This window comes from Panthera leo, chromosome A2 (genome assembly GCF_018350215.1).
Source record: "Panthera leo isolate Ple1 chromosome A2, P.leo_Ple1_pat1.1, whole genome shotgun sequence".
NCBI classification, from domain to species: Eukaryota; Metazoa; Chordata; class Mammalia; order Carnivora; family Felidae; genus Panthera; species Panthera leo.
The window spans coordinates 113,763,814-113,777,006 of NC_056680.1; the positions used below are offsets into that span (position 1 = coordinate 113,763,814).

General features: G+C 42.7%; 1 protein-coding gene across 3 annotated transcripts; it reads left to right on the forward strand.

Moving 5' to 3' along the window:
* The first annotated feature begins 1,512 nt into the window (after positions 1 to 1,512).
* Positions 1,513 to 7,074, forward strand: IL6 (interleukin 6). 3 transcript variants are annotated; one of them, XM_042927601.1, is made up of 6 exons: positions 1,513 to 1,822; positions 2,882 to 2,940; positions 3,105 to 3,283; positions 4,384 to 4,497; positions 5,214 to 5,360; positions 6,569 to 7,074. In XM_042927601.1, exons 1-6 carry the CDS (start codon positions 1,812 to 1,814, stop codon positions 6,734 to 6,736), a joined length of 678 nt encoding a protein of 225 aa, XP_042783535.1. In that variant the 5' UTR covers positions 1,513 to 1,811; the 3' UTR covers positions 6,737 to 7,074. The 3 variants fall into 3 exon arrangements, with proteins under 3 accessions (XP_042783535.1, XP_042783538.1, XP_042783536.1); XM_042927604.1 differs by lacking the exons at positions 2,882 to 2,940; positions 3,105 to 3,283 and having other exon boundaries at positions 1,816 to 1,822; XM_042927602.1 differs by lacking the exons at positions 1,513 to 1,822; positions 2,882 to 2,940; positions 3,105 to 3,283 and adding an exon at positions 4,138 to 4,305.
* The last annotated feature ends 6,119 nt before the right edge of the window (positions 7,075 to 13,193 follow it).

Here is a 13,193-nt window from a genome sequence, read left to right on the forward strand (position 1 = left end):
CCCACTTTCCAGACTTTGAATAATGATGAGGGCCATGGACAGGGAAGGCTGAGGGCTTCTGTCATAAAAACACTTGGCAGCAAGCCTTGGAAATGGTGTAGGAGAAAAACACAGCTGGGCTCAATATTTAAATTGAGAGATCAGGTTTGGGGATCCTAATGTTCTCAAAAAAGAGGGGAAACCACTTTTTTTTTCTGCATTTTTCACTTTTGCCATAAGGCGTTTCCAACAAAATACAGAATGTCATTTCTTTGGAGGAAAAATGACTGGGAGACCAGCTGATCACTGGCACAGTAGCCTGGCTCATTCATAGCCTCCCTCACAGGCAGGACAGCGTGGGCTGACAGAACTGGGCTGAAGGAGCTCTCCAACGCAGAGACCCTGAGCCGCAGAATGTTACAAAGAGCACATGTTTTCGGCTTCCTTCCTATGTGCCAGGGATTTTTCACACGTCATCTCCTTCAGTCTTCACAACAGCTGTATGGGAAGAACTGCTATTATCCCAGCTTTATCAGATGGACAAACAAGGGGACAGATCCTTCGGGTAACTTAGCCAAGGTCATACCACAAGTGGCAGAGCTGGGCTTTAAACCCATGCTGTACAACTCAAAAGTCTGTACTCTATGATATAGAGAACTGCCTAGGTGGCATCCACACAATGGGAAATTAAAGTGTGTGGATATTTGCATACAAATGTGTATGCGTGTGCGTGCAGTGTATACGCCAATCCTGTAAATACAGAGGTGAGTCCCTAGGTAGCCAAGAAAACCTCACCCAGGTTAGGGTAACAGGATTTAGGTGAAAATACTGTGGGTCAGAAACTACCTCTAAGGAGAGGAGCTGGAAAGGAAGGAGACTTACTTTTCCCTGTATGCCCTGATGTCCTGTTTGAACATTTTATCATGTATGTGTACTTCCTACTTTAAAAACTTTTAACTGAAAAGAAATACCGTATGTTGTCGTTGAGTCACTAGGTATTTGAAATCTACTGAGTCATATTTTCTAAAAGATAGATATATGAGAAAAAGCAATCCCATGCTAGAGAGGCCTATTGCATGCATCACAGGGTGGGCAGGGGAGGTGGGTTCATTCATTGCAGAAGAGAGGACTCGGCTGGGGGTGTCTGAGTTGCTCAAGACCCAAGAACAGTAAAAGCGAAAACATTCAACCAACCATCCTCTCCCATTTTCATTTTCAGACAACCCCCGCCCCCTACGGCCACAGGACCTGCCTCCATTTAGAAAGTCAGTGAAAGAATGAATGACCTCACTTTCCCCAACCAGGCGGGTCCTAAAGTGTTTTTCACAAAACAAAACTTGAGTAAATCAATTTATGTTTTAAATACTGTAGCAGAGGTCCTTGTTTTAGCAATCCTGATGAGATCTTTGCAAAGAAGCTGATTGTGATAACACTGTGTTTTGTAAATATTTCTTTCTTCTTCTTTTTTTTTTCTTTTTTTTTTTTTTTGGTGCTGTACAAGGGTCCTAGTTTCAACCTGGAGCCAGTCTTCAGAGCTGCCTGGGTGTCTGGGAGACTAGCAAGGCAGCCTGGTCTAGAGTTCATTTGCATGAGACAAAGGACCCTCCTGCAAGAGACGTCATTATAAGGGCTGAGGGAACCTGTACAACCTATACAAGCTCAACCCAGTAAGGTAGCCTGGGGCGCTGGAGGCAAAGCATGATTCAGAGCCTGAGAGCCCAAGTCTGTGTTAGGAGATTTCTTCCCAGCTACCTCTGGACTCAAAACCAGTCCTACGCAGGAGGGAGCGATGAACACAAGCTCTAGAAAATTTCACAAGGTCCTCCTTTGACATGTCAAAGAGGTGAGTAGTATTCTTGCCACTTCTGCTCTGAACCAAGTGGGCATTGCTAACTTGAGGGCTCCAGCAGAGACAATACCCACCTGGTCTCCTCAGGGCTCTCTCCCTGAGGAGCAGGATCACCCTCTGACCAGCAGTGGGGACAGCACTAGCAGCACAAGACAACCCCCTCGGCAGAGGGATCAAAGTGTTCACTGGGAGGGTCCCCAAGGGGCCACTAGGGAGAGAGCAGGGCTGAGGCTGAGCTGGCTGAAGTGGGCTGGAAGAGGTGAGAAAGAAACTGGCAGATGCCACATCGTGGCACAGAGGAGTCATTTATGTGTGCACCTCACACCATGTCTGGAAACCCCTAGAGACAACTGCACGAGATTTGGGGGCAGTCAGGCAGTTCTGCAACAGCTGGTCACAGAGAAAGCCAGCAAAGAGAGGAAAGTCCTGCAGATGGCTCGCTGTTAGTAGCATCTTACTTGTAACCCCAAGCTAGTGGGCTATGATGTGGTCTGAGGAAGCTCAGGTCAAAACGTCTTAGGTTTTTATGACTATGAATTAAATGGAATACTAAATCCTAGCCTGTTAATCTGGTAATGAGAGCACTTCTTAAATCATAGTCAGCCTTAGCTTTTTGCCCCCCCTCCTGTAAAACTTTGTGCATGACTTCAACTTTACTTTCCTTCTTAAGACATGCCAAAATGCTGAGTCACTAAAAAATAAATAAATAAATAAATAAATAAATAAATAAATAAATAAAATTAAAAAAATAAAAACAAAAAACAGAAAAGAAAGTAAAGGAAGAGTGATCCTGCCTCTTAGGCTAGCTTGGTATGACCTAAGCGGCACTTTCCGCCCCCCCCAGTTGTGATTCCTGTGATGCTAAAGGACGTCACATTGCACAATCTTAATAAGGTTTCCAATCAGCCCCACCCGCTCTGGCCCCACCCCCACCCTCCAACAGAGATTTATCAAATGTGGGATTTTCCCATGAGTCTCAATATTAGAGTCTCAAGCCCCAATAAATATAAGACTGGGGATGTCTGAGGCTCATTCTGCCCTCGAGCCCACCAGGAACGAAAGAGAGCTCCATCTGCCCTCCAGGACTCCAGCCATGACCTTCCTCTCCACAAGTAAGTGAAGGAAATCCCTAGCCCTGGAACTGCCTGGCAGCCGGGCCGGCTGAGGGAGGGGTGTGTGTCTGCTGGGAGGGCTGGCAGGCAGCCAACAGCCAGCAGCACAGCTCCCCCAGCTGTGCAGTCTGCTCACTGGCTGTTCTCCCTTCCCTCCGGTACAGGCGCCTTCAGTCCACTCGCCTTCTCCCTGGGGCTGCTCCTGGTGGTGGCTACTGCTTTCCCTACCCCGGGACCCCTGGGAGGAGATGCCACCTCAAATAGACTACCACTCACCTCTGCAGACAAAATGGAAGAACTCATTAAGTACATCCTCGGCAAAATCTCTGCACTGAAAAAGGAGGTGGGTAGGCTCAACTGAGGGTGATAAAGGGCCTGTGTGGGCATTTACCTCCTGGGCCTTGGATGTGGACAAGGGCTCCTGCACTGGGAGGTCTTTGCTGGGTTCTGGGGCAGTTTAGATTTCAGGCCAAAGGGGCAGACGTCTTCTGTATTTCTCTTCTGCTGCTGGTCTCAGGGAGTTCCTTTCCCTCCTGGAAAACACACACTGGGGTTGAAATCCATGCCCCTTGGCCCATTCCCAGCTCCATACTTGGCATGGGCTGGGTGTCACTGCCTCTCAGGACTTCCTTTTCCCTAACCAAAAAATAATGTCTACCAATTTTCTTTGTGTCTCTTGCACTTTGGAAGCATTGGCAGAGTGCCACCTGAAATAGATGTTGAGCTTCTCACAAAAATCACAAAACTTTCAGGTTATGGAAGCTCAGTGGTTAGGGATTCCCCAGAGTCATTCCAGCATATAAGATGCATACTTGACAGCCCACCAAAGTGGCAAAATCATAAGTAGGTTAAAGCAGCTCCAAAGCTTTAAAGGTAAGGTCGTTTGGCTCTGTCTGGTAGAAAGGAAAGAGCGCAGGAGGGGGTATTGGGAGCCCTGAACCAAATCTAGTTCTGGTTCTGCTGAACCAGTTTTGTGATCTTTGGCAAATTCCCTACCACCTCTGGGCCCCATTTGTAAAATTTTGGAATTGGACTAGATGATCTCAAAGGTCCTTCTAGCTGGAAAATTGGGGCTCAAATTACAGTCACCCAATTATCATCAAAATTGCTGTCATTTATTGACTACCTACTATGTGCCATGCACTTTATGTAAATAGTATGCCTCATCTTCACAAAAAACTTACAAAGGAGGAGTTTCATTATCCCCAATTTGGAGAGATAAGGACACCAAGACTCAGGATAGGCAACAAGTGTGAAGTCATAGGTGCCCAGAAATGAGCCCAAGTGTGCCCATCTTCACGAGACCTGGCTTGTCTGGATGCTGATGTGGTGTGACTTCATTCTCTTAGAGGACTTCCTGCCTGGGTAAAACATGAATCGGCCCTCTAGTGGTGTTTGTTTTGGGGGCACTTCTTTGACAACAGTTCTGGTATTCCTCCCCAGATGTGTGACAACTATAACAAATGTGAGGACAGCAAGGAGGCACTGGCAGAAAACAACCTAAATCTTCCGAAACTGGCAGAAAAAGATGGATGCTTCCAATCTGGGTTCAATCAGGTATGAACACGTCACATTCACTTTTAACTATTCCTTAGTCAAAAGTTCTCCCTCTGATATGCAGTGTCTGTATGCATATAGACCAGGCAGACAACAAAGGGGATAAATGTAAAGAACATCATGTAAATTTCACAAGGAAACCAACCTGAATCTCTCTGAAGGCAGCTTACTTCTGAATGCAATGGTTAGAGATAGCCCTTCTGTATTGGGATTTCTGCGGCCATCAAATGTTAGAAACCCCAGTAGGTTTAGCTAATCCATCCTGGGTAAAGTTGTCCTTCTCTTCGTTGCCTGCTGTTAGCAGGATCCCAGTCTGCCCTCTATGTAGAGGCCATTCTCTACACCCTCTTCCTTCCAGACAGTGGGATATCCTGCACTGACTTCTGATTATTCCATAAAAGGAGGTTTCAGCCCAATATTGACAAGGACAGGAGTGCAGCCAGAAGGAAGAGTATTAAGGGGAGAATCAGAGAAAGACCCCTTTGGCACATTCCAGCATCTATCAGGTTTTGGGTAAAACTGATTAAGTAGTGTCTCTGTCCAGATATTTAAAATGGGGAAGCTGATGCTGTCTGATGTCTCAAAATATGATGCTAAAGGGTGTTTGAAGTTCCTTGGAGGAGCAGAGGGAGAAGTAGCTGAATTATAGCAATTTTAACTTTTTAAATTGATTATACCTTCCTAGCAATAACCGATTTCCCCATCTTTTCTCTTAGGAGACCTGCCTGACAAGAATCACTACTGGTCTTCAGGAGTTTCAGATATACCTGAAATTCCTCCAGGACAAGTATGAGGGTGATAAGGAAAATGCCAAGTCTGTATACACCAATACTAACGTCCTGCTCCAGATGCTGAAGCGTAAGGTGAGCATTTCCTCATCCCCTCCCTTGGTGTGAGGAAAACAGGCTCAAAGAAAGGAGCCTAGACAACTTGGGAATGCAAAGCCAATTCAAAAGAGATGGCCACATGTAGAGGAAAGGATCTAAGGAAGATTTTCTGATAGTTGAAACTTTTTGTGTTTTCTTTCGGTTCTCTTCTGCAAAAGACATTAATAACTATATTTAAAACTGTTAAATGAGATTTTAACATCAACTTCTACTATAATGGCTTAAGATGTAAGAAAAAAAAAATCTGTAGAGGCAGAAGGAAGCACATCCAATCCTGCTCAGTGATCTATAATAACAAAGAACAGAGGGCATAACAATTATTTTAATATTTTAATTATTGCCAACTGATATTCTTGTCACTGTGGTAGTTTCAACTCTTTCCCCTTACTTTTTGCTGGAAGAGTTAATGTGGAAAAATGTTTAAAGGCTAGAAGAGCAGGTACCAAAGGCCTTGGTCACTACCAGCTAGCCATTCAAATGCCACCTAATGGAGGCTTGATGGCACAGCATGTGGATGAGCCAAACAAAGTGCACTAGACAGAGAAGCAGGCACATGGGTGTTGATACTGCCACTGCCTTTTCTAGCTGTTTGCCTTAAACCGGCGCTTCTTCCACTTTAAAACACACACCAAATCCCCAGGAATCTTGTCACAGCACAGGGTCTGATCCAACAGGTCTGGGGGGAGAGCTGAGACTCGCATCTCTAACAAGTTCCAGGGGATGCCCATGCTGCCGTGCTCTAGAACCACACCTGGAGGTGTAAGCCCTCCCACAACTACTCAGCCTCATGTCAGTGGGTCTGTGGAAAGGTGCTTCCCAGTCCCCCTTACACCACAGACCAGTGGACCCTCAATAGATGGCAGATGGATGGGGCTTTGTGCCAGGCACTGTTTAGCATAAGGGAAGACAAGACACCATGGCCGCCCTCGAGATGCTCATGGTCTAATAGACATAGATTAGCAAAGTGGGGAGTAGGATTCAGTCGCCATGAAAGGGCTGCAGGATGGGCTCAGGTGGGCTCAGGGGAGAGCCACCTCCCCCTACCTGGGCGAGCCAGGGCAGGCAGCCCCACCCAGTCTCCTTCACCCCGAATTTGAACGTCTTCCCACAGCACAGAGCATCCCGCCACTGCAAAGGATTTGTTCAATACTTAAATAGTTCTTTTTGCTTTCTTTTCCCTTCAGGGAAAGAATCAGGATGAGGTAACCATCCCTGTCCCAACCGTAGAAGTTGGCCTGCAGGCTAAGCTGCAGTCACAGGAAGAGTGGCTGAGGCACACAACAATTCACCTCACCCTGCGAAGGCTGGAGGACTTCCTTCAGTTCAGCCTCAGGGCTGTTCGGATAATGTAACCTGGGCATCTAAGATTGCTGTAGTTCACGGGCATTCCTTTCTCTGGTCAGAAACCTGTCCACTGGGCATGTAACTGATGTTGTTCTCTGTGAAGAACGAAAAGTATGAGCGTTAGGACACTATTTTAATTATTTTTAATTTATTGATATTTAAATATGTGATGTTGAGTTAATTTATATAAGGAGCAGATATTTATATTTTTTATGAAGTGCCACTTGAAATATTTTATGTATTCATTTTGAAAAAGATAACATAAAATGGCTACACAGCTGGAATATCCTTGACGTTTCAGAGCCAGATCATTGCTTGGAATGTGTAGGTTTACCTCAAATACGTGGCTAACTTATACATATTTTTAAAAGGAATATTTATATTGTATTTATATAATGTTTAAATTGTTTTTATACCAATAAACTGCTTTTTAAAAAAAATCCACAACTGAGCCTCTGTGTGTCCTGTGAAGCTGAATAGAAACAGGTTTCTGTCACCAGCACCACCACCACCCAAAAAGAGCTACAATCACCTGGAGAAAGATATAACAGAGAACCTACTGCATGTCAGGCATGCGCTAAATGTGTTGCATCTGTGATATTTAATCCTGGCACGTGTACACTCTTTTACGGATGTGGGAGAGTAAGTGATTTCTCTAAGTCACCCAGCTGCAAGATAAGAATCAGGCTCAGATTTTAAATCCAGGTCTAATTCTCTCCAGGCCCCTTAGTCTTAACTTCCTAGGCAACAGTTTGAAAGATGTAGAAAATCCCAAGACATGTTAATACAGGAAATACATTTAAAGATACAATCAAAAGCCTTTGAAAGGACATAACCATTGTATAAGATCTAGCAATGTGCACTTCTAAATAATGATTAGAAGCTCTGCCTCCCTCCTCTAGGTTCCTTAAACATTGCACGTACCTGTCTATCATAGCACCTATCACATTGTATGACATCTTAAAACTGATTGAGTTTTCTTTCCAGCCAGCCTTCTTTCCTCAAGAAGGTAGACTCTATTGTATTCATCTTGGCATTCTGAGCCAATGGCCCAGAAACTGAACATAGGAGGCCCCAATAAATATTTGTTAAATGAAGAAACCATACATAAATGATCAAATATAAGATATCTCAATTTGGGGGGACAGATACTGTTGGTCAGTGAGTGGAAAAACTACAAATACTGTCTTTATGTATCTTCATCTTCAAGAAAAATAGCAAGAGCTAGGCGGAAATATTCTAAGAACTTCTAGAGGAGGCAATGAATAATCAGTACATATATATCTATATCCATTTGCTTTCCCACCAACAATATTCTTTGCATGCTCTCTCTCCTCGTCCCCTTTGAGAGTGGTGATAAGAGAGGCAATCTGCACATAGCCCCTCTATCCTACCTTAATGCTATGTTGGGAGTTTAGTAAAGATTTCCCCTTTTCAGCCCCAGCAAGATGAAAGGTCTGCCTTCTAATAAAGCTTTTCCCACTCTAACTACCATAGACTTCTTCCTCCAGGGGAAGACTCCTGCTGAATAAGGGGAAGTCCACAGAGCCAAGAACTGAGAGGAGCCAAGCAAGAAAAGAGACACATATTCTGATTTCTAGAAACCAGTGGGTTTCCCAAAATGGGAGCCAAATCAAAGAACAAAGAGAAATGGCAGTTGAATGCATCCATTCTTCAAACAAAAATGTGTTGAGCATCATGTAGAAGTCAGGCAATGTTGTGGATGCTGAGGTGAGCAAGCTAGATGCAGCCCTAGCCTTCATGTGGTTTATACTATGGCATGGAAGACAGATATTGAGCAAAGCATGTAACTGTGATGAGGTTTACAAAAGAGAAATGTGAGGTCTGCTGAGAACCTATACAGGGGGCACCAATAGCAGGGGAACCTACGCCTGGGGAGGGCAGTCATGGAGTCTTAACTGAGGGAGAGGTTTTGATGAGATGTAAAAGATATGCAGTAACGAGTTAGTCAGCCCAAGAATGGTGGGAAGTACACTCCTGACAAAGGGAACAGCACGTGCAAAAATCTGAATCAACAAAGAGCACACTGTGATTAAGACACTGAGAATTACATTATGTCCAGTACAGAAGGAATAAGGAGGGTGGTTAAAAGGTTGGGAGTTGGCAGGGGTGGTGTAGGCTGGGGCCAGATCACTGACAGCATCAGAAGCCCTATGTGGTGAGAATGTGCTGACAGATTTTAAGTAGTAGGACATATAAGAGTTGTAGTATGGAGAATGGATAGAAAAGGGGCTGAAAGAGGATACTGGAGGAACATTATTAGTCCATGGAAGAGATGACAGTACCCTGAATTAGGATGGTGGTAATGGCTGGAAAAGAGAAGGTGATGGCAGCCATTAGCAAAAGATAGCTAGGACCTAGTTCAGTAGGATTTGGCGATTGCTGACTGAGATTCAGGAATCCCAGAGACCACCAAGTCTTTGAGAGAGGAAAGAAGTAGGGATTAAATAGAAGAGTAAAACACAAAGGTTTTTGTATTTGAGAGTTTTCACTTATTACTTTATTCAAATGCTCTCTGAGCATTTGCGATGTGCCAGATTCTCTGCTAGGCCCTGGGGATATAATGGTGAATAAAACAGACTAGGTCTTTGTTCTCAAGAAGCTTACGAACTAGAGAAAGCAGTTCAAAGAAATAACTGCTGTATGCTACTGTTATGAGTTGAGTTGTGTCCCATAAAAAGATATGTTGAGGTCCTAACCCCCAGTACCTGTGAATGTGAGCTTACTTGGAAATAAGATCTTTGCAGATGTAATCAAGATAAGATGAGGTCATTAGGGTGGGCCTTACAAGAAGAGAAGAGACACAGGGGAGAAGTCCATGTAAGGAGGGAAGCAGGTTTGGAGAGGTGAATCGGCAAACCAAGGATTGCCGAAATCAGCAGAAGGCAGGAAAAGACAAGGATCCTCCCCTAGAGCCTTCAGAAAGAGCATGGCCCTGCTCACACCTTGATTTCAGACATCTGGCCTCCAGAACTGTGAAAGAATAAATTCCTATTGTTTTAAGCCACCCGGTTTGTGGTAATTTGTTATAGGAACCCTATGAAACTAACACAGCTACCAGGGGCAGCACACAGTAGGAGAGCCTCAAGTGTTCAGGAAAGGCATTCCAGAAGAAAATGACATTTAAGCTTATATTAAAAGAATGTACAGGATTCAGCCAGTGGGAGAGGCACAGGAGGTGTTCCAAGTGGTGACCTCAGCATGGGCAAAGGTTTGGAGGCAGGAAAGAGCATGTTGGAGAAACTGAAGGAGTCCTAAACAGCTGAAGTACAAAGAGGGAATTAACAGAAATGAAGCTGAAGCAGCAGGTCTGTTATGAAAGAGCAAAGAGGATGAATTAAATAAAATCATTAATACAACATAAAAGTAAAGAGCAACTTTCTTGGAAAGACTTTTTGATTTGGGGGTTTCTTTTGTGTATTTGCTTCTGTTTTTTAAATGTTGAGGGATTTTTCAGTTTCTTCTGGTGTCATGGGGTAAGGAGATTGGGATCTAGAAGTAGCATAGAATAGTCTAGAAAAGATCCAGTTTTCTGTAGCACATTCCAGCAACAGGGAAGACAGTACTATGGAGGTGAGAGGCAAAAAAATAGTAAATAATAAAAAATAAAAATAAGAGAGAGGAGGATAAGGAGCACCTTGTGGCAGATGTGACTTAGGAATTTCAGACACTGTGATGTCTAGTATTGAATTTTCTGTTATCTTCTCCCTCACTAATAAAGGTTCTATGAGTTTTATTTACCAACATAAAGCAAATCTATGGTAGCCTTGTTCTAGCCCATCTCTGAAGAAAGCAAGGATGTTCATGTCCACCTTTGGGGGAGAATGGGCAACGGAAGGTTGAAAATACAAGAAGATTCAAAGAAGTGATAACAGAGAAACCCAAAGTAAGAGTTCAAAGCAAGAAGTGACAGACAACGATCAGGATATGTAAGACCCCACCAAGAGAATCAAGAATAAAAAAAGATTAATAGTAAAAATTTTAAAAGAAAAAGAAGTCAAGAATACTCAGGAAAATTTGGGACAAGTCTACATTTCCTATGGTCAGCTTGGAATGGGGATACTGGCTATTATATTTGGATGCTAAAGGAAAGGATTATCTCCAAATCCTAGGTAGGGGCTAGGGGACACTTAGATTACACTATGAAAATGACCCCAAAATCTGCAACAGAGAAAGGTGACAGAGGACAGCAGTCCAGATTCCACCCCTAATAAAACTTCCAAGTTTCTGGTGGATTAAGAATAGAAAGGAAGAGATAAAACAACCCACATGCTCTAAGAATAGACTAAATTAATAATGGTAATAGTAATATAAGTGTCATTGAGCACTTACCATGTGCCAAGCATGGTTCAATGTATGTATTTTTTCTGAGACACATGTATTAGCCAAAGGAGCAGGGAGTCTAAGCAACTTGTATAAAGTCACAAAGTGTGCAAATTCCATAGGTGACTTCCAGTTATCCTTTCAAATCTATTCTCCACTTCTTCGTGGTAATAGAGTTTGAATTAGACATGTGGCTCCCCATCTAGAGGCTACATTTCCCATTTGACTTTGCAGGTAGGAGTGACTATGCTGAGAAAAAGAACATAGCAGGCCAAAGACTGCTATCTTTAGAAAAGCCTGCTTATAAGCTTGGCCCTTGACTGGCATCTGGGAACTTGACTGGTAAACAGTTCCCTACATCAGTATAAAACTTTCCCCAATGGTAACAGATCCTAAATTATACAAACCATATGGTTTACACCAACCACCTGCTTTCCTTCTGAGAATATGAAATTTTAATATGTGCAAAGCAGAGGATACCCCAATAAAAACTACGGGTGCTGAGTTGCTGATGAACTTCCCTTGTAGACATGTGTTGTCACAACTCATTGCTGGAAGAATTAAGCGCATTCTATGTGACTCTCCTGGAAGAGGACTCTTGGAAGTTTGTGCCTGATTTTCTCCAGAATTCACCCCATGTGTCTTTCCCCTTTGCTGAGTTTGCATTGCCTCCTTCTGCTGTAATAAGTCATAGCCATGAGTATGAGTCCTGTGACTCATATACCCTGAATCCTGTGAGCCCTCCTAGTAAATCACTGAACCCGAGGATGGTGTTGGGAACCCCCAACAGAGTGGCTAAGTTTTCATTAGTGAAACGTGAGTAAAGTTGATGTTGTAATTTTACTTTCACTTGTCAAAAAAGATACTTTTTCCCCTCCATTTCTAGTGTTTCACCTTTCTGCGAATTAAGTTTTTCTTGGGGAAAAAAAGAATTACTAGGAATGAAAGAATACCAGTTTAATATATGAAATATTATCCACAATAATTATATTGGAACTTGTAATATATGATTAATACCTATTGTGTGCATTATAGATTTTAAATTTTAGTTTGGTATTATTTTTACTTTATGAATATTATTTCTATATGTCCTTGTGAGGAAATGGAAGGCTGGCAGCAATGAGAGATTGTTCACTGGCATGGGCTTTGCATGATGAAGATGTGGCCTTGCAAATTTGATTTTGGCTTAAGAACTAGGAGTACCTGATATTGGTATATATATTCTGCTTCCAGGAAGATGGAATAGACATACTTTCCCTTGCTCTTCCCACTAAATATAACAAAAGCCCTGGATATTATGTATAAAACAAACATAAGAAAACTCTGTAGAGAGAGGAAGCTGATCAACTAGGCACCTTAGGACCTGAGGAATGACACGATGGTGAGTTCCTTGGGTTTTCTTTCTGTCTCATATAGTTTAGACTCAATACTGAAGAAAACAGCAACTCAGAATATGCCAGTGGGTGCAGATAAAAAAAAGTCGTGAGCAAAATTTGATCTTTTAGCCAAAGGTCTAGGGAAGGCACAGTCTCATAAGACAGAAAACTTTTAGATAATAGCCACTAGACTCCAGTCAAATACCACAGAAATATCCCTTGTCTCAATACACTTTTTCTAGTTGAGAGCAAATGAGGAGCCTAGACTCCCTCCCTCATGAGGCTACAATGAGGCACCCCACCACCAGAAAGAAATGACACTTATCATTGCCTATAGGAAAACAACAACAACAACAACAACAACAACAACAACAACAACAATTTAAGTAACAAACAGAATTCTTACTAGAAACCACAAAACACTGGAAGGGAGTGACACAACATTTTACAAGTACTAAAAGAAAAGAACTGTCAATCCAGAATTCTATATTTAGTGAAAATATACTTAAGATTTTTAAGGCATCTACTATTTCCAAAGAGATGTGTAAAAAGTAGATCTTTTTTTTTTTTTTTCAGTTGTAAAAGCCTGATCTTTTGAGTATATGGCAAAAAGTATGCATTACCAAATGGACTGGAGAAAATGCATGATTATATAAAATCCAGTTTTTTCCTATCCTAGAGAAAATACAGACTCCCTTAACTATGGAAGATAGGGAGTCATAAGATGGAAAAACAAGAAAGTTAC

Bases quoted from the DNA above. Each gene is read 5' to 3' on its own strand.
- IL6 (XM_042927601.1), top strand. The intron at 2,941-3,104 runs GTAAGTGAAGGA...CCTCCGGTACAG, and splicing joins CATGACCTTCCTCTCCACAA to GCGCCTTCAGTCCACTCGCC. The intron at 3,284-4,383 runs GTGGGTAGGCTC...ATTCCTCCCCAG, and splicing joins TCTCTGCACTGAAAAAGGAG to ATGTGTGACAACTATAACAA.